Source organism: Metopolophium dirhodum, chromosome 1 (assembly GCF_019925205.1).
Source record: "Metopolophium dirhodum isolate CAU chromosome 1, ASM1992520v1, whole genome shotgun sequence".
In the NCBI taxonomy this organism is placed as follows: domain Eukaryota; kingdom Metazoa; phylum Arthropoda; class Insecta; order Hemiptera; family Aphididae; genus Metopolophium; species Metopolophium dirhodum.
In genome coordinates, this window is record NC_083560.1 from 129,764,086 (window position 1) to 129,785,763 (window position 21,678).

Below are 21,678 nucleotides of genomic sequence, written 5' to 3' on the forward strand. Positions count from 1 at the left end.
TGGTAAATGATAAAAATACTGTTATTTAATGAGACATTTTAAACAATATTCTGTTTCAATCTGTATAGTTTAGAGTCTAAATCTAACTTAATTATAAAAGGTTCATACTATGAACAATTCATTTAAGAAAAAATATGTTTGACAAACAGAATTTTAATATTATTTTATAATTTTAGTTTAAACCAGATATATTATACATAGAAATATAGAATCAATAAAATATATTTTAAAATACAAATTTGGTAAACATTTATATATGATATATAATAAATAATAATAAACAAAATACATAACTTATAAGAAAGTTTTAATAAGTTGAAGAAAAAATCATTTAATGAGAATTATTATTAAATTCGTTCAATAATTTTTAATCTTAATTTATAATTGTAAAAAAGCAACACAATTAAAATTGTTTTCTAAAATTGTATTTGATCGTGTTTAAATGAATAGCTTTTGAATATAACATTAATACTGCTTTATAATGATAAAATATATTCATGATGGATTAGTGTAAAGTGAAAAATTCTGAAGAATTTGTTGAAGATCGGTGTTGGAATGTTTTAATGATTGCCGTGTATCCTTAACTACTTTGCTCACCATTAGTTTGATAAGTGATGAGCTTGACAAATCATGATTGGATTTGTTTGACTCAAAACTTCCCAAACAATCCAGTAGTAATTTCAGTGTCAGTGTGTCATAATTATTTCTTACAACTTCTAAAATCTACAAAATAATGCAAAGATAAAAACAATGATTTTGTAAACAAACATAATTAATGTTAAAATGAATGCTAAACAATAGCAGTAGAGTTTGTTAAGTGTTAATTGAAATACCTATTACAAATATATTTTTTTTAAGATTTTAAGTTCCTTTATTATAATAATTTATATAAGTATACAATAAAAGAAAATTTCCCTTTATTGTATTAGTTGAATAAAAATGTTAATAGGAATTTTCATAATACATTGGAGTATACTCTGTCCAACAAAAGAATGCAACTCGCTCACGTATCCAAATGGACATGCTTTGCCGCCTCAAATTCTCCACCACGCAATACCTTAAGAGGACGTCGCACCCGCATTTTCAAATATTAATACTTTACAAACCCATAACTTACTTAAAAATTAAAATATCGTAAAAAACCAACAAGAGAACACAGATAATGTTGTTACCTAAAAGTTTGATAATAGGTCAATTCACTCTAACATCAAAACTGACAATATCCTATTCAAACTAGCGAACAACAATTTGCTATGAAGTGCTATGTAGACGGAGACAACACATGCGAGTTCGACGTTCTCCTTATGTGAATACTACAACATCGCTGAAATAAACAAAGTTGTGGACACCACCCAGTTGCACAGGACAGAGTTTTTTTTTTAACTTATATTTTTATTTATTTTTTGATTTGTTTCCTCAATTAATAGGTAACACATTATGACAAGACAATTATTAGTTAAAAGATATAGTCGTTTAAGATAATTTATATAAAAAAGTTTAAAATAAATTAAATATCAGAATAAAATAGTTACTTCTTCACCAACAGGTGTAGTCACTGAGTTCTTCTCTAACCAATTATCGATTTTTGGTATATAATGATTGATTATGGCTCTGAAAATTCAACAGTATTATTTCAATTATTATGGCTATAATAACATTTTAAATATATCTCACCTGATATTGATTAAACAATTGGACAATTTTGTAGCAGATAACTTGTGTTCACTAACAGATGAAGAATTTCTTGATGCTAAAATGTATTAAAACATATTACAATTAATTGTTTAACAAATAGTACTATTTTATTATATTATATTTTATTAAATATATATTATTTAAGTCACCGCTGATTAATATAATAAGTCATTATTTTTTGTAATAAATAACAGAAAATAACTTACGCAATGGTATAATTTTAAGTAATAATAAAATGTATTATTTGTATTTAAATTTAAATTTAATAAATACTTACATAAGACATATATATTGTCAAACACTGTATGCATCCTAATAATTTCATAGTATAACTCATCGTAACTGCTTGGTGATGGAAGTAGCATATCACCATAGGTAATGAACAAGTTAAATATATTTACAATCTGTTGAACAATACAATATTAATACATGAATATTACTCAAAAGATTTATACAATATATTATATTTAGTTATACAACATTTTTGGTATGTTTTTAGTTTAACCATGCTCACTTGTATTCCTAAATCATAAATATTCATATCTTGTGAAAGTTGATGTTCATAAGTCATTAAAAATTTTAAAAGTGTGATTAAAGAACTCCATAAATCTTTCCAATTGTAACATAAACGCACACTATTCCGTTTTTGGTAACATATTATGCGATGAATTATGCTTATACATTTCATGTATTGGTCAAGTGGCAATTTTTTCATCATGTGCCCCAACATAAACTCGATCATCAAATCTATAACATGTACAAAATGTATATGAAAATGATTATTTGATAAACAACAGTAATAATATTAATTATGAATATCATAAAATAACTATGTAAATAGTAAGTACAATGTAATATTAGTTATTACCTAATAAAGCAGCAGCCAGAGGTTTTGGTGATTTGTCTGGAACAAACATATATCGTCTGGTAGGTGATCTATAAAGATCGACTTTAAATTGTAAATTTACATCATGCATTAGTGAATTAGCAAATTGGTCATCAGTAATACTAGACAATATTACAAAACATAGCATTGAGTTATTTGCATTTGCTTCAGTCTTTGTGTCCTGCATTACAATTGAACTAACAAGATGCAAACATTGATTAGAATTTAAAAACAAATGGTTTAGCAACAATTTAATTTACCAATATTGAAAAAATGTGACTAGAAGATTGGAGAATTGATTATCTGATGGTGATTTGAGATCAGGATTATTTGTAACTGCTTGCGCCTGTTGCATAACACTGGGGTGTGACTCATAGTTATTGGACGTATGACAATGCGTTAATGTAGTCATGAAGTTTCGGTTGTAATGTACAGCTTCATACAATGCAATTAATATTCCACTCATTGACCTTTTAATTTAATTAATAAATACATTTAATTATTTGTTTATTAAATAAAACTTGATTAATATTGATTATTTTATTTTATAGTGAAAATGATAACATCCATAGTGAATAAAAATGAAAATTTGAGATTTGACAGTTGCATTATTTATTAATACAAAGTCCAAACATTATAGTTCTCAACATTCTTGAAATATGCAAAAAATAAAAATAGGAAGTAATTGTAATCTATAGTAATTGTCTACAATTTACTGAACATTTTCCTCTAGCAAAATTCTATCAATCCCCGGAACCGGTTAGAACATTGCTCAGGGAATACTTATTTCTATCTCTAGATTTATTAAGTAGTTTTGTTTAGTTTACTTTATTGTTAACATGTGTTTTATTTTTATTTGAATTCACAAAAAAATATTATACTAATTTAAAAATTAAATACACAAACATACTTATATATTTATGAATTTAATTAAAACAATTCTACTATAAAACTACATCCTAATAATCTATAATTTATCCGTATAATTAACGTTTTGTTAATTATTGTTGATATGTTTTTGTATGTTATTAATTTATATTTTTATATTTTTTTTTATTTTTATATGTTTTTATTTGTTGCACATGTTGTTGATACAGTGCCTACAACGTTATAAGTTTTTAATAACTTTACTATCAGCGATAGAGTAGTCAGTAGGATTTTACCAAATAAATACAAATTAATAATACACTTACTAAGGTTGGTAAAAATCAAGTTTTTTTTCAAATAAACAAAAAAACAGTTTTTTTATGTTTTAAACATGTTTTTTTGTTAAATGTTTTTTTTTAATGTTTTAAATTGTTTTAATCTTTTGTTGTATTGTTTAATATTAATAAAACTCGTATCTACCGATTAAAAAAAAAAGTAACACCTGGTGATTATCTCTAGAGAAAAATGTGTCTAAGGAAATATTAACCATAGCTAAAAAAAAACATTCAACCTTTACCTCATCTGCAGGAGTTGAAAGAAATTTTTCATCATTTTGAATTGTCTATTCTACATTAAGAAAAAGACTATGTGTGGAAAAATCCTCAAAATTAGCTTCTATTTTTAAATCGTTAAATCCAAAACAATAATTGCCATTTTAATATTTTATAAAAACTAAAATGCTAATGTTTTTACTTTTTACCTAAAATTATGGTTGTTAGTTTAATAGTTTATTCCAATATTACCTAAGACTGTTTGGAAATGTTATAATTTAAAGTTTAAGTACTAAACTGTTTAATTTAAATATGTTTAACTTGTTATTTTTAAAAGTGTTAAGACTGATGTTTTTTTCTATTGTTATTTTTATAAATTTAAAATTAATTTGTTGTTTTAAACTATTTAAAGTCTTACTCTGATCAAAGAAAATCCAAAAAGACTGTTTTGTTTTATTATATTATTATTACTATTTAATCCAAAACAATAATATAACATTTTTTTTTTTTAACAAAGAACTGATTTAACATATCATGACACATTGACATAATTCGACGTTTAAGGTTTAACAATTTACCTGCCATACCAATCATTTATAAAATAAATTCCTTTGATGATAAAATTAAAAATAAATTGTGGAATAACTTGTAAAAGTTTTATTCATTAAAATAATGTTTTAAACAATTGATTTTTTTTTTGCTGTTTAAAACAAAAAACAATTTGTTTTTTTTATTAGTTTTAGACTTAATATTTTAAACATGTCAAACGCTGACACATTTCGTACTTTTCAAAGCAAAAAAGGCGGATAATATGTAATTACTAATTAATAATAATAATAAAAAAATCAAATAATACCTTATTTCTTGTGGTAATTCAATATTATGTTCTTCAATAGTTTCTGGTACAAATAACATATTGCTTACAACCGATGTAAATGTATTAAACCATGTGTTGTTTGAGTATTGCGCTATTTCTTCTGATCTATATTGTTGACAAATTTCTTCCAATGACCATCTTATAATCTTTAAAATAATTTTACCAATATTTTATAATGGATTTCTAACAATAAAAGGCACCAAACGGGAAAAGCAAATGATAAGTATAACAACAGTCAGATATAGATGAAAGGAGTGAAGGTTTGATTCACGAGTTCACTGATATTTTATTAGTATTTTTCATTGAAATATGTACAAGGGTTTAGACGTGGACCGCAATAGAAATAAGTATGATATACGAGCATTATAGGACTACAGTCAAAAATCCTACTAACAACCATGATGAAGCACACTAACAGCACAAATTGGCTGTCCCATGGGATGGACAGGAAAATGAGACAGTGGGCCAAGCTAGTCAGCCTGGCCAGTATTGTTAGCGGCAAAGGCTTTTCCATTTTGTGCTGTTGTACAAAAGAGACGTTTTTAGTCCGTTACGCCGTACAAAAAAATCCATACATCATACACAAGGTTTTAAAAAATTACTCATCATTATTATTTTTAACACTTACATCCACATGTTGTCTTTTTATTTCTATACCTATTAATGAACTTAAGTCATCACCCACAAGGAGTGACTTCGCACTCAATATGCCAGGTGATTCTTTTATAATGAACTACTCATTATTTCAAAAAGTATTTGTTTTTGAAAAAAAAAATAACATGATTTCTAGCCGTAAAAATATATTTTTTATGCTTATCATTTTTTTAAACGTTTTGTACTTTTTTGAATGACAATATACAGTTTTAAATCAAAAATGGTTTTATACAACTTGAAACCATATAACCATATATAGACCATAATTAAATATTGTTCGCCTTGTGTTGTGTAACCTGAATAACTCGTAAGTCAGATTACTATACACCACATCACGACTGGACTACGGCCACAATCATAGTCAGTTTTGAAATTGTTTTAGAATGCTTTTTATTATATAATTCTATTACTATTTTAAAAAAAATAATAATTTTAATGCGTGTTATAATGTTTTATTATTACCTGGCTATAACCATTTAAAGTATCTTCTTTGTCTAACAGCGATAATTTGACAACATATGGATTTGTCTTCTTAGCAGTTTCAACATTCATAAGTAATGTCAAGAGCAAAATAGAATCATAGCCATGATATGTTTGATATATATTGTTTGAAAGAACCTATAAAATATTTATATTAATAAGTCATTTAATTAATAATATTAATTTGTACTTCTGTCAAAGGTTCAAAAACACTGTTTGTCATCAAATGGCGTAGAGACGGGTTTTCATTGAGGTTGTCAGTGCCAGTAACAATTGTCAGTAAAAATTGTAGACATAAGTCTTTAACAACAACACATTCGGGTTCTTAAGAAAAAAAAAATATAACCATTAATTTTTAGCTGAAACATTAAAATATTCATAAATTATAGAAAAAAGTACATTTATTTTTATTTCCGCATGGAAACAAATTATTCTTTATTTTTAAAACAGTAATTTTTATGAAATTAAAAAAAAATTAAGAATACAATAGAGAAGTTAAGAAATATACATTTACTAATATTTTTAGTTTTTACTTAATTAAATTTGTTTTTAACTATGTTCTTGTAAACCAATATTTTTAAAATAATACATTTTGGAATTTAATATCCAATAAATATTTATATTTTTTTTAAAAATAAATGTTATCACATTATCAATAGCAAATAATCAAATGTGTAGTACTTAGATCATATACAATGGATGGAGTCATAACCTATCTTGCCTATGTAAAAAAATTGAAGCACATAATAACGACGAGTCGCTGGTTAATATGCGTTATCTGAGCAAGTATACTCGTTACATATTTATCACTTGTTATCACTCATTAATACCTAAGGAGAATGCAGTTATTAGCATAAATATGCTATGAGTATACACACACTTAGGCAGATAGCACATATAAGCCAGTGACTCGTCGCTTATATTATGTGCTTCAAATATTGAGACACGGTTCCATCCATAGTAAATGATCTAAGGTGTAGTATGTACAACATTTAGTGAATGCTGTTAATGATGAAGTACAAAATATGTTTGGTCAGATCAAAACTACTGTTGCAGTATTTAAAAATAAATGTATTATAAATTAGTTATGTGGTGAATATTTTTTACATTAAGTCACATAATGATCATGTTTATTACCACGTAACATAATATTGCATTTCCCCAATAAATTTTCAAAAACCATATCAGTGTCCTTTGGTATCACCAAAATAGAAATAAATTCAAATGTTGGGTTGATTCTAAATTTTTTGTATAAACTGCTCACTAAACATGTCAATGTCTAAAAATTAAATTAATTATAAATTAATAAATAAAACAATAAGTGATACATAAATGAATAAAATATGTTTTAAATATTATTATACCTACTATGAGTAAGGATCACCAAATTATATTTTTGGAAGTCTACTTTAGAAATGTAGGAAGTTTTGGAAGGATAATTTTAAGTACAATGTGTTTATACTAAATGTACAGGCATAATCAAAAATAAAATTAAAATTAATAAAAAGCTCATTTAATTCACCACCAAAAAAAAAATGTATTTTTAATTTCTTATCTACAGGTCAGATAAGTTCACCCAAGGACCGCTATTTGGTATTCCCTATTATAAGTGTTATACTTAACAAATCATTAGTTTTTATATTTCATTCACACAATAACTAAAATTTATAAATGTATTTATTATTCCTAGATTGTCAGTGTAGTAAATTATATTGCCATGAAGTCTGTTCACGTGGCATGTTGACTCATACTATTTTGAAGCCTATTTGTGATTGGTATACCCTCACATCAAAGGCATATTATTTTTATTTATTTAAGTAAATTTTTACTCATCATATTATTTATTTTCACCCACCCACCCACCAAATCACACATTTTAGAAATGTTTCCTATGCATAATTTTGACCCATCGCTAGTATGTCACTGTATTGTTTGATATCTTAAAATTGATTGTATAACAATTTTAAAATGTAATATGTTGCATAATTGGTAGTATAACAGGTATGGAGTTGATAAATATTTTTTGACAGAACACTACAAAATGAATAGTACTAACAAATATCTAATATTTCTGTAAAACAATGATTATTTACCACAATTTGTATAATATATTTGTACTATTGCAATAGTGCAATTAAAATAATATTAGGTAATTTATTAAGAGTAAAAGACTCATTATCTCAAAAAGTATGAATGTTTTTGAAAATATTCTTTTACATAGTTTCAAGTTGTTAAAACATTATATTTTTAAATATTTTTTATCCTTATAATTGTTTTTTACTTTTTTAAATGACAGCATAGAGTTTTAATTTCATATTCCAAAGCAGAATATTTTTCTAAGTATTTTGATTCATAAAAATCGAATATAGGGCGAGTAGTTTATGAGTTATAAGTATTTAAAGTTTAGATGGGCACTCCATGAGTGGTATGGGGTTACCCCGCAAAATGTTTGTCCACTACTCCGCTTGTCTAAACTTTAAATACTTATAACTCATAAACTACTCGTCCTAAATTCGCTTTGTAAATATTCTGCTTTGGAAAATGAAATTACAACTCTATTTTGTCATTAAACAAGTAAAAACTTAAACAAATATAAGGATAAAAATATTAAAAAATATGATTTTTTAATAAAAACGTTGTTTTTTTTAACAATTTGAAACTATGTAAAAAAATATTTTCAAAAACAAATACTTTTTGAGATAATGAGTGTTTTACGCTTAATGAATCACCCTGTATAATTTTGTTTAATAATTTAAGTAGAATAAATTAATTTCAATATAGGTTTGCAATTTTTTGTATAAAACCAATACATTACTACTAAATCAATAGTATTAAACTTTAAATTATAATATTAAATATTAATATTACCTTTAATGAGAATATTATACGCAATTGATGTTGGCATTCAAATGTTGTGATACATTTGATAAATAAAAGTCTTATATTATCTTGAAGTGTTATCAATTGTTCAATACTTAATTTTTCTATTTCTGTCTCAATATATGATATCTAAAATATTAAACATGTAAACTAGTTAAAGATAGAAACTGAAGTAAGATACCGAGGAAGTTTATTCATACTTTAGGTTTTAGTAGGAAAAATTCATCCCAAAAATTATCATTGTCTTTTGATACATCTTCACCCTGTATAAAAATAAATGGAAAATATAAAAACTCATGCTAAGTTATAATATTATAATACATAAAGTATCACTGATGTTTAAGAAACTAGGTAGATACTTATAGAAAATAACAAGAATACAAATAGATTCAAACATTTCAAAATTAAAAGAATCAGATAATAATATTATATTATAACCAAAAATTACATGTAAAATTAGTAATTTTATTGTGAAAACACTTGAGGGACCTTCGAATTTTAAAATCGAAAATTATCACTTTAAATAGAAATTGTTAGGCAAACCTTTGCTCAAATTACTAATTATTATTGAATATTTATAATTGTATTACTTATATTTTATTTACAAGCAGATAACATATTTTATTTTGAATATTTTAAATCACATAAATACATCAACTTTGTTACGATTTTTAAACTTTTACTTTACAGCAAATTTACTGGTTTTACAATTTTTGAAATTTTCTTGAACAGTAAAGGAAAACTGTAAAATAAAAACATAACAATCATGATGCGTCTATCTATGTTTTCTATTTAAAAATAGAGCTACACAAAACTGTGATAAAATAAAAAAAAAAAATTGTAAAACCAAAAAATGTCTATTCTGTTCAGAATGTACAATATAATATCATTACTTATATTAATTTTATATTTTATTGACTTAACTTGATTCAATATTTGTAACATAGATATTAAAGATTATAGAAAAAATATTATAAGTTTCATTTACCTTAAAAAATGACTCATATATTTGTACAACTTTTTCCTTAAGCTGTGGCTTAGACCCAGATGTACTTCGTCTACGGAACGCCATGCTTAAAAACGTGACCAAAAACTAAAACAAACAAAATTTTACTATGTTTAATTACAATAACATTTTATCGGAGTAGATGTCTAACTTTGTATGTAGGTAGGTACTTAATTTAAATACTTGACATTATACATTTTAATAATTTTAATTTTAATGAAATAAAATGAATAAGTAAATCCTTAATAAAAAGTCTTTAGTATAATACACACAACAAATCTCCGTGTGAGCTCATCTTTAAAATGTGAATTTTGGAAAATCCTTTCTTAGTGTTCACCTACAAAGGTACTTAGGTACCATGAAAATGTCAAGTATCTAGCTGACTAGCTATCATAGTTTTCGTTGTATGTTGATTATGGATCAGTCAGGAATTCTTCTTTTATATATCTACCTAATATACAGATACCTATGTAATTAATATAAATATATAACACTGTTTTGTGCATATTATTTTCTTGATAGTAACAAATAAATATTAAGATACAATGTACTTATGTGTATATATAAACAATAGAATATTCTTTATACAAAAAATACAAATTATTATCTCAAAAATAAGATGATATCTATATGAAACGGTGCATAGTTTTAAAATACGTAACCAGTACCTATAAAAAAGTACCTACTTACATGTTAATTTTGAACATAATAATATTTGTAGAAGGTTGCAAAAAAAAATTTAAAAATATTGTTCTCTGTACCAAACCAGCTGTTGAATGTTTACTTTACTGACGAATACATAGTTTACACTTATTAAATAATATTATAATATATATCTATATATATATACCTATATTACAAAAAAAAGTCAATGAGTAACACTTCAGATTAAATGTGTATACGACACAGATAACTAACGATTAGGAATAATATAAAATAAAGTTACCTTTAGAGTGACTAATGTTACTTTGGTTTGAGCAAGTGAGTATCACGTATAAATCCTTATAATCTATAGTTTTGTGCACAATGTCTGCTAATACTCAAATAACATTTGAACAAAATAGGTAAACCAATTGTGATTACCGATACATTGTACGCACGACATTAACGATTCTGAAGAATGATCAGAATAATACTGAACTACTTTATTATTGTAATCCCTTGTAGTTAATATGAGACACCACTATGGGCACGGCAGCACAGTTTTCGACTATCGCGTATTAGCTTTACCGCATCACTAAAAACAGTGAAAAGTGAAAACAATATTATGAGGATACAGAAAGATTGATAAGGCATATTGTGTTGATAACAAAATTTCTACCGCCCACAACCACAGATGTATTATAATTTATATTATACAACTGTGTATCTGTGGACAACAGATGATAGCATGTAGCTACTAATAATATATTAAATACTAATATTATATGTTATAGGTACATATAAAATACAGACTGCACAACATTGATTATTGTACTGTGTAAGCCTATGGATTACTCTTATGGCCATATTTTATACCTTTATAATATACTAGCTGATCCTGTGCACTTCGTTGCCCGTTAAATGTACCAACTCTATATGACTCAAACTTTGTTCTATTCGTTATTTAATATTCGGTGTACGGTGTGCAAAATTTATCTTAACTTTTCTGTTGCCTGGAATAAAAATTCTGATTCGCAGCAGTATATTATCAGGTAGGCAATCTACCTGCGGTAGTTCGCGGACCCAGTGCGGTTTGTAAGTAAGTGTATGATTTACCTCTAAAGTATCAAAGTTATACCAAGTTTATTTTGATATAATACGGTGGATTAATGTAATCAATTACAAGAAAAATTATTATTATATATATAATAATTAAAGAAAATCAAATTAAATTTTTATGAGCGTTTGAAAATCATATTTTTACAACATTTGATATTCACTCGATTTCTCATGTAACGATTTTCTTATTTTGTTGTAATTGAAAAACGAATGACTGTAGATACTTGAAAATATCACTGAATGTTTGTATTAGCATTTTCTATACACGATAAAATTTTGAAAATAATTTGACTCTTTTTGAGTTGTTTACAGACATTGTCAGTTTTCAATTTCTTAGTTTTTTTTTCTATAAATATCCATGAAATTTTATTTGTTAGGTAAAAAAGTTTGAAAATTTAATATAAGGCTCCTGATATATTGTTCCAATAGCAATTGAAAAATATTAAAAATACATACACACAATTTTTTTTTATAAGCATTTAAAGTTCAAATTTTGATAAAAATTATCAAATTTAAAATTTAATAATTATTTTGTAGTTAAAAATTTATAAAATGTTTAAATTTTATAGCTAAGGATTTCAAATTTAAAACAGGGTTCCACGTAAATAGGTTATATATACATTACTTTATCCACAATAATATCACCAAAATATATACTTGGTAATAAATCATAGGCTGACTGACCGTTTTCGCTCAGAATCAAATTTAACATCATCCATTACAGTTACCCACTTGTAACTTACCGTACAGCAGAGCGACATCCACTTACCCACCTTTTTATTCGTTAGCTTCGTAGGTCTCTCAACGAATATTCACTATCGTATAATATTAATGTGTTATATTATTTTTAATAAAAGACGTGAGTATGTGACATTATTGTTAAATGAGTATTGACATTATAGATGACGTTTGTGATTTTGTTATAAACATTTAACAATTCAAACTGTAATAAATATAAACGTGATGTAATTATAATTTTCCAATGTTACACTTTAATAATATAAATAATAATAAAAAAAATGGCTGAATTGACATTATATGCGTCTGCCGTCTAGATGTAGTTGAGTTAAATTTACATGAATTGAAATGTCGTCCAATTGTCTTGCGTCAAAATAACGTATGTAGTGTATACTTGTCATATATACAAAGCCGTCTTATTGTATTGAGGTTATACGAGGGCCCAGGGCCCATTATATTTCATTATTTCAAAATGTATGGTAAAAAAAATACTTCCCTATTAGTTAAAACGTGAACATATATACTTATATGCTATAATGAACTATTTATAAATTTATATTTTTAATATTTAAAAAATAAATGTAGTTTATAAATTATAATACAAAATTAAAATAAATAACCTTTATTATCAAAAAGTATTAATTGATATAAATTTGTCATTTTTACTCCTTAAATATTATTTAATGGTATCTTTCTAGCCTTTTCTTTACCAAATGTATTCTATTTAATTTTCAATTTACACAATCTAAACTTAAAACTTAATAATAGTTCATGTTCGATAGGTACTCATTAAAGATAGGCAGTTTCACTGTTTCTGGTTCATGGTACTTCTAAGCTCTTATTTAATAAAATGTAACTTGAAAAATGAACGTTCTCCATTACAGTTGTTAACGATATTTGATAAAATAAATTTCTAAAAGATATTATTATGTTTCGAAAAGTTTATTCTAATCTATCTGATTTTATAAACATTTGTTTATACCTACCAGAAATACTGAATTGAGAAATTTCAAGTTCTGATAGATACACTTTTAACTGTGTACATTCTAAAATTAATTCATTAATGATACAATTCTGTAAATGTTTTACAATGGACTTTATTTATATGGTCTCTAAACTTTTTAAATAGGATAAAAATCTAAACAGATTATTAATTGATTTGTACGATTTACCACAATTTTTCAATTACGTTATCAAGTGATAAACGTATCTGTAATTGGGAAGTAAATTTCTATTCTGAATTTTTCTCTACCAGGAAACGATAAACTTCTGTTAGTCAGTTCATCGGGGAATGTTAAACGAATATTTCTCTTTTTAGTTTGTTAATGTAAATCTTCGTTGTCGGAATCTGGTAATTTTTCTGTAACAATAGTTTTATAACTACCAAATTTGTCTCTGATCTCATTAAGAAAATTTGCAAGAGAATCAATGACAAATAACACTCGCTGCAATACTTTAAATTTAAATTTATAATTAAATTTGCATATTATGTTCAGTTCATTGATAAAATTGTATTATTTTTATACAAAGCTAATTTTAATATTTTTTTCCCGAGATTTATTTTTAAAAAAAATGTAAGATATAAAAATGTAAAATTATGAAATTTTGTAAATGAATTTTTGTAAATTCGGGTCCCTAACACTCTGGGGTCCTCTGGGCCCATGTCTTAAGACGGCACTGTATGTCTGTATACTGTATAGTGTATATAATATATATATTATGCCCAATTATTCAAGAGCATCCACATATTGTGTTCGTCTTACAAATGTATACACCCTCGTAACACAAGGTGTCCTTAAAGATTCTTTACGGAGTCCTAGTCAGGAAAGTAGGGACTCCCTATGGATTCCCATGACTGTCCCCACAATCTTTGAATGTTTGCCGCAAGGATAACAATTCGGGAGTCCTTCGTGGGATAGCTGTAGGACTCCTAGGAAATTCTTCTTGGGATAGCCGTAGGACTCCTACGAAAGATGCATAAAGGTATCCTTTAAAAGATGCACATATTAGCAATATTAAAATTGTAATTTGTGTATTGTGCATTTGTGCTAAAATGTACAATACCATACTAAATACTTAAAACATTATGATGCTTCCTATTTATCAACTCTGTAATGGCATTGTTAGGTATTAACATTAAATAAAATATTTTTAGTTTGAAAAACAATTAAATAAAAATAATTAAAAATGTATATTTGTCAAGACTTTCATTTTATTAATTTTATATTAAAAATAAACATATTTGTTTTTATTCTAATTTTTTTTTTAATATCTCTTTTGAGTGACGTAAGAAGCTTGTTATTTGTATATTTATTGCATCAGGGGTAGTGGATGAAAACTTTTTTTGAACAGTAACTGTAAAATATAATATGTATAAATATTGTATGTTAATAAATATCAAGTTAAATACAACCATAACATACAATCACATCCTCATGATATATTATTACGACTTTAATTATAAGTTATAACACTTCTACAGCAACCTGGTGGTATAAAATCTAATAAGATTCTACTCATTCTAGTAACCAGTAGGCATGATATATTTGTAAAGAAATGCATGACTCATCATTTAAAAATTTTAAATATTGTTTTAATTGTTTTAATATCATTATAAAATATTTATATGTTTAATTTTATTTACTTTTCAACTCCAAAAATATCTCTTAAATAACAGGGATTTGAAAGTTAATGGTACCTGGTGACTGATATCACTGAAAACATATTGTAAATTATATAGAGTTCCTAATAGTAACTCTGTGAAATTATCTATGCTGCACTAATTAATCCCACGTTTTAAAAAACCCACATAATTTTTGTAAACAAATTTCAAGTTAGTAATTCTTTTCAACTTTTTACAAAAATATTTATGTGGAATTAACTTCTACATAAACAATATACATGTATATATTTTAAATTAATAAGTGTTATATTTAAAATACATAAAAAAAAAAAAACAGAATTTGATTGTTTACACACAAATGATATATCAATAATAGTAAATCCTTGTGGGACAACCCTATACAATATTGTTTAAATTATAAAAATAAATTATGGTCATTATATAAATGCTAACTAGAGTTTAAATATTATAACCAACATTACTTGCCTAAAATACATTGATACAGGTATAGTTTCACAAAGCCAATTTTCTTTTTTTTCTAGTGAAATTAATTTCACAGCCCAACTCATCCATTATAGTGTGTTCATAAATTCTCCTCAATAGTACTGTGTAATCTTGCCCGCCGTAATTTTTATATTGAGTACACTGTACATGAAATAAAAATCAGGTTATACAATATTATTAGGAGCGATCAAACTTATAATTAAAATCACTTAATCTTACTAAGTTTCCAAAAAACGTTCTATTTTTCAACTCATTTTCTAATTCCTTTAATTGGTTTTTGTTAGCAGCTAGTAATAATTTTATATACTTTGAAGAAAAAGTTGAGTCTTCTTCTTGGTGGTTTGTCATTGTTGCTTTGCTCTCGAGAAGTTCATCAAGTTAGCTAATTATGTTAGCTTGGCTCCGCGAAAGTGCTTGAAAATATTCTGGAGAGTAAAAATCAAAGCACAATTAATATTGAATAACAATACATCAATTTAATTATAAATAATTAAATAAAATTAACTATACATTTAAAAAAAATACTAATGTTTGATGTACATACTAGTGTTTTGATCAATGTGTTTAGTTGAAGTCACTTCTGTCTTATGGTGGTTTTGAAAAATTTGTGATTCCTGTTCTAAATTATAAAGACTATAATACATTTGGGTTATAAAAATAAATTAAAAAGTCTTATAATTTTACCAGTTTCTCCACCACTGAAAATGTTGCATTGAGTTGATGAAGGAAGATTTTTAAATACTGGTGATTGATAAAACATCTCAGGACTTATACCTAATTGGAAATAAAGTAATGGTATTAAAATTAAATGTAACAATTTCACATTTTAAAATCAATTATTATAATTTACTATGTTGGTCATCATTATCCTCCTTGTCTGAAGCTATATCATTTTTATAAGGACTAACAATGTAATTACTAATTCTTAGTCCTAGAACAAAACATTAAAATATTAACTATCACTACCAGGTATATTTTTCTAAATCATAGGAAAAAAAGTATTCATAAATATGAATTTACCAAAGTTGTAATCATTTATTGCATGAAAATAATTTGGAGAGCTTGATGAGTGTCTGCCATGAGTTAGAGGAGAATATTGGGCGAGAATAAGACCTGAATATAAAATAAAATAATTAAAGAAAGTTTTAAAGAATCGATGTGTTAAATGTGTTACCAAGACTATCATCGACATCTTTTAGTAAATCCAGTGGCAGATTTAGCTTTTTGATTGAAAATCAGTTGTGTATCTAGAATAATATAATGCAAAAATTATAATAAATGTCTAAAAAACATGTGTTAAAATTTACCTTGATTATCATCAGCATCTTTAAGTAATCCAGTGGGAGATTTAGATTTTTGATTGAAAATCAGTTCTGAATCTAGAAAAATTTAATGCAGAAATTACAATTAATACCTATATTTTAGGAAAACTTAAGTTATTAAAGTTATTAAAATGATTTTTATTATTTTCAATTAAGAATCTAGTGTGTGATTCATATTTTTGAAGTTCATTTAATGAAAATAAAATTAGAACCTATTATAATTTATAAAAACAATTATTTTATCTAAATCTCATCCAATATTTGAATTTACCAAAACAATCAACATTTTTCTTAAAACATTTCTTTTTTGATTTCACTTCTGTAGAGTAATTCTGATTGAAAGAAGATACTGAGAAACATAGTCATTTAATTAAAATAATGTAAATTAAACTGTATAATAATAATGATACATTAAACAAAATTATGTATAATTTACAAATAATTGTAGTCAAAAAGTTTAAAAATACTTGCCTCCATTAGAAGTTATTTCAGAAAACAGTTTTGTTTTATGATCTAGGAAATAAAAATTGTCATTATGATATAACAAATAAACACACTAAATAAAACATTCTTATTTATTTATAAAAAGCTATTCAATCTAATCAAATACCTGAATTCTGTGGTTTTGGTTTTTCATGGCATATAGGATATGGTTGTATATTTGTAGAAGATGACAATAATTGTTTTATTTTTCTTATTTTTACTAAAAATTTTAAATTTTGTTATAAAAAAATAAAATAAATTAAGTACCTATTTTTAAATGATGGTGAACATAAACATTTAACAAAATTGTATAATCATTCTCAACTGCTCAAATGTCTTGACAAATATAGTAGCCATATATATTACCTAACCATAGAGTAAGAATAAAAAGTACATACCTAGGCTATCATGAAGTGAACCATATTTTTCTTTTGTTTTTTTAGCTCTGATTTTCCGTGTTTATTTTTGAGTATGTTCTGCATTTGATGTTGTAATGGAAGAAAAATTAAAATTAAAATACGTATTTGGTTTTTACCGTGTAGGAACCTACCTGTGTAGCTTTTTCTATCGTATAGGAACTAACGTATGTATTTTTTGTACCTGTTACTCTCGTGTTGGAACTTATATCTACCCTTTTTCCCAGGCTTTTTTTTCAAAATATCGTAAATCTGTTTATCAATTTGTATTCAAATGTCTCGAATTCTGATAATATGTGTTGTCACTTGACATCACGATTTAAGATATACCTTCATAAACCTTATACTCATAGACGAAGCATGATAGTAGTTCCCGCGGTGAGAGGTGCGCTGCATATGTTGATCCAATACTTCTGCGCATGCGCCAGAACAAACCAGGTGTTTAATATTATATGGTAAGTGTTAAAAACAAATGTTTTTGTCGCAAGGAATGGGAATGGCATCACTGCTGGAACGTTACGAATCACCACACCACCCGCCCGCAACCAACCAAGATAGACCTATAAACCAATAGACAGCGCTAAGAGAGGTCAGGGTACGATATAGAGTAAAAGAGAAAAGAGAACGTGGGGGAAATATAGTATTAGTTTCATACGTCAATGATTACCCCCTTTATGTTCTTTCTCTCTTTTCTCTCTTCGTTTTTTCTTCTTTCTTTCTCTTATATGATTTCCGTGCATTGATGGCTGGGCGGAGTGGAATGCGCTGTCCATTAGTTCATAGGTCTATGATAAGGTCGATGTTTACCTTATGTTAAGTTTAAGTCTAAGGTAAATTAGGTTAGGTTAAAATAATCTTGCTTGTCATGATACATTTTTCTCATTATTTTTTTTACTGTTAATTGTTTAAATTATAATAGAGAATATTATTCATCAACAAAAAATAATTTATCAAGTAAGTTTATCATTTTCAGAGTAAAAATGGATCGTATCAATATCGTTATAGATCATACCCATTACAATATTATATATCGTGTAATATTATAATTTGTTGATGTATTAATTTACATTTATTAATTTGTTCTCTTACTATAGTTGAAAAGATGCCTCGTAATCATGAGAAAACCAGATATAGAAGTAGCACATCGGAGAAAACTATGCAAAAAGCAGCACTACTATGTTTGGATAATCATATGTCAAAAAAATCTGCAGCTAAAAAATTTAATATTTGCCATGTGAAGTTAAAGAGGTACATAAAAAAATTTAAACGCCATAGGGAAACAGGTAGTTATCTGCCAGAATTCAGTTACCAACCACATAATAAAATATTTGACTACTTTCAAGAAAAACAACTTGCAGGTTACGTAAAAATTTCCGCAGATATGTATTTTGGTTTAAATTCTAAAAATATTGGTAAACTAGCTTATGAATATTCAGTTAAACTTGATTTGACAGTACCAAACAGTTGGAAACAAAATAATGAAGCTGGTCCTGATTGGATTACAGCCTTTTTAAAAAGAAACCCATCACTGTTCATTTGTCTCCCAAAAGCGACTAATATATCAAGGGCTATTAATTTCAACTCAGATAATCTAAAACATTTTATGGATAAATATGAGTCAATTTTATTGAAGTACAAATTTCAAGCACATAATATTTACAACATGGAGAAAATAGGGGTTACATTTGTCCAAAAGACAGGAAAAATAATAGCATCTCGAGGTAATAAACATAATAAACCGATCACAAGTGGCAAAATTAGTACAGTTACCATGTACTTAGCTATAAATGCAGCGGGAAACTTTATTCCTCCCATGCATATATTATCTAAGGCTGCCAATGATTTAAACTGTACGCAAGGCGTTGAGTTCCTGAAGGTTTTGAAGAAATTTACCAAATATGTCAGACCTTCAGTTGATAAAAAAGTTCTTATTCTACTTGACAACCATGAATCTCACTTATGTTTGCCAGTGATTGATTTTTGCAAGGAAGTAGGCATTTTATTATTATCATTTCCACCTCACGGTTTTCGTAAACTCCAGCCATTGAACAGATCCGTGTATAGACCATTTAATGAATTTTTGAACCAAAATATATCAGCCTGGATTGAAAATAATCCAGGGATAAAATTAAGAACACATGATGTGGCTTTAGTGTCATCTAGTACAAGTGCATTAGTTAGTGCTGCTACACCTCAAAATATTATTAACGGATTCTCTATGACAGGGATTTGGCCTTTAGATCGAGATGCATTTACTAAGGATACATTTACACCAGCAGTTTTTGAAGATATGTTAATAGATAATGTTGAAGAAGAACCAACAAATTATGTAATTAAAGAGCCAAAAAATAGCATTACTGAAGAACCAGCAATTTTTGACAATAATCCTCATTTGAATACAGAAAGATTTTTCTTTTCTTATCCAGACAAAAATTCTACTGTTACTCAAGAAACTTCTTTCTTTTCTGATGAAACATTTATAGCTCCAGAAACTTATCGACTGATTATGAAACTACGTAGTAAAAAAAAAGAGAAGAGCACAACTCCTGAAAAATTAGAAATAGAAGATGAAACAAAAAATAAAGCTAAGAAAACCTAGTAATATTTGTAATATTATTTAATGATATATGTACTTGCTTGAAGAAGTAGTCTCTCCTCGATGATTCTATTAAATATTGAACATATTGGAAATATTAATACTATGTACTGTACCTACTATTTAAATAATTTTGATTAAAAAGGATATTCATAAGTAAAATTTGTACTCATTAATGTTTATAACTATATAAAAATAATAGATTTTAATTTTCTACTGTTAAATATTTATTGATTAGAAATCTAAATAATATCAATAAATTTGAACATAAAATACATTATGTCAAAATCGACTGTTGAACTTGTAACTTTATTTTTACCAAGCATTATAATATTACAATACATTATCATTTATTAACTTGAAATGTTACATTAATTACATTGTTCTCTTATAATGAAATCAAAATAATAAATATTTTCATAATAATTATAACAAAAACAAATTGTTGGCATATTATGATATTCATTTATTTTATCCTATAATCCTATGAAGTAACACAAAACAAACTTCAAGATCATCATAAATATGAAAAAATCCAAAATAATTTGATTGAAACAAAATATTTTTGTTTTAACCTTGAAACTAAAGACCACTTTCAAACAATAGTTGAATAGCGACACAAATATTCAAAATAAGAAAATCGCCACATGAAAAATCAAGTGAATATCCAATATTTTAAAAATGTGAACCGCAAAAGTAACATTAATTGTAATGCCCTACTTTTTGAAAAAGTGACGTAACGTGATAAAGTAAGTAATTTAATTAAAAATGTTTAATGTAACGAGTCATGTGATCTCATTACTTTTTAAAAGTAATTTACCGAAGATTGTGGTATTAGTAAGTTATTCTGGTGGTAAAAACAAGCACTGCACATTTCATGGATCGATTGTTGCATATTTTCACTTGATAGCTATTGGTCCCTTAATTATGATTTATACTTGATTGGTCCATTAAATTTAAGTGAACCATTATATAAATCAATTTATTATGCAAATAACCATTTAATCTTAGAAATTATAATTCATAAATAATAAAATGATAAAATTGCACTACATGTTTATACTTTTAATAAGTAGCTTACCTAGTTACCTGTAAATAGGGAAACAACATTTAAAGTTTATTATTCGTTATTCTTGCCATTCATTTTCTACAAGTTACATTAATATATAAATTTATTAATATGACTCACGAATATTTCATTAAACACATATAAAAACCAAACTTAAGATTCTTACATTATAGTAAATAGGTGCATTCATTTTTCACAAATTCTGCATTGTATTTGACTATCAAGTTTTAAATTCTGAGCGGAGCAATAAATATATTGATATTACAATGA

At 25.9% G+C, this 21,678-nt stretch overlaps 2 protein-coding genes and 1 pseudogene across 4 annotated transcripts; 1 reads left to right on the top strand and 2 right to left on the bottom strand.

Annotated features, from left to right (window-relative positions):
• On the bottom strand, positions 1–11,155 carry LOC132935976 (armadillo-like helical domain-containing protein 3). 3 transcript variants are annotated; one of them, XM_061002617.1, is made up of 15 exons: positions 10,843–11,155; positions 9,879–9,983; positions 9,091–9,153; positions 8,879–9,019; positions 7,148–7,289; positions 6,201–6,334; positions 5,993–6,148; positions 4,856–5,022; positions 2,842–3,051; positions 2,564–2,778; positions 2,210–2,442; positions 1,973–2,099; positions 1,675–1,750; positions 1,533–1,611; positions 1–723 (listed from the first exon to the last, which is right to left on the bottom strand). In XM_061002617.1, the coding sequence occupies exons 2-15, from the start codon at positions 9,960–9,962 to the stop codon at positions 496–498; spliced, it is 2,055 nt and encodes a 684-aa protein (XP_060858600.1). In that variant the 5' UTR covers positions 9,963–9,983; positions 10,843–11,155; the 3' UTR covers positions 1–495. The 3 variants fall into 3 exon arrangements, with proteins under 3 accessions (XP_060858600.1, XP_060858601.1, XP_060858602.1); XM_061002618.1 differs by lacking the exon at positions 10,843–11,155 and adding an exon at positions 10,587–10,697; XM_061002619.1 differs by lacking the exons at positions 9,879–9,983; positions 10,843–11,155 and having other exon boundaries at positions 8,879–9,040; positions 9,091–9,143.
• A 203-nt stretch (positions 11,156–11,358) lies between these two features.
• LOC132937159 (uncharacterized) lies at positions 11,359–21,355 on the top strand. The gene is made up of 2 exons (XM_061003988.1): positions 11,359–11,637; positions 18,838–21,355. Exon 2 carries the CDS (start codon positions 18,846–18,848, stop codon positions 20,340–20,342), a length of 1,497 nt encoding a protein of 498 aa, XP_060859971.1. The 5' UTR covers positions 11,359–11,637; positions 18,838–18,845; the 3' UTR covers positions 20,343–21,355.
• LOC132935707 (uncharacterized) lies at positions 14,595–17,831 on the bottom strand (annotated as a pseudogene).
• Positions 21,356–21,678: the final 323 nt, after the last annotated feature.

Excerpts from the sequence above, each read along its gene's own strand:
- LOC132935976 (XM_061002617.1), bottom strand. The coding sequence starts at position 9,962 with ATGGCGTTCCGTAGACGAAGTACATCTGGGTCTAAGCCACAGCTTAAG. Across the intron at positions 3,052-4,855 it reads GAATTACCACAAGAAATAAG|GTCAATGAGTGGAATATTAA; the intron begins GTATTATTTGAT and ends TTAAATTAAAAG. Across the intron at positions 724-1,532 it reads CTACACCTGTTGGTGAAGAA|ATTTTAGAAGTTGTAAGAAA; the intron begins GTAACTATTTTA and ends ATTATTTTGTAG.
- LOC132937159 (XM_061003988.1), top strand. The coding sequence starts at position 18,846 with ATGCCTCGTAATCATGAGAAAACCAGATATAGAAGTAGCACATCGGAG.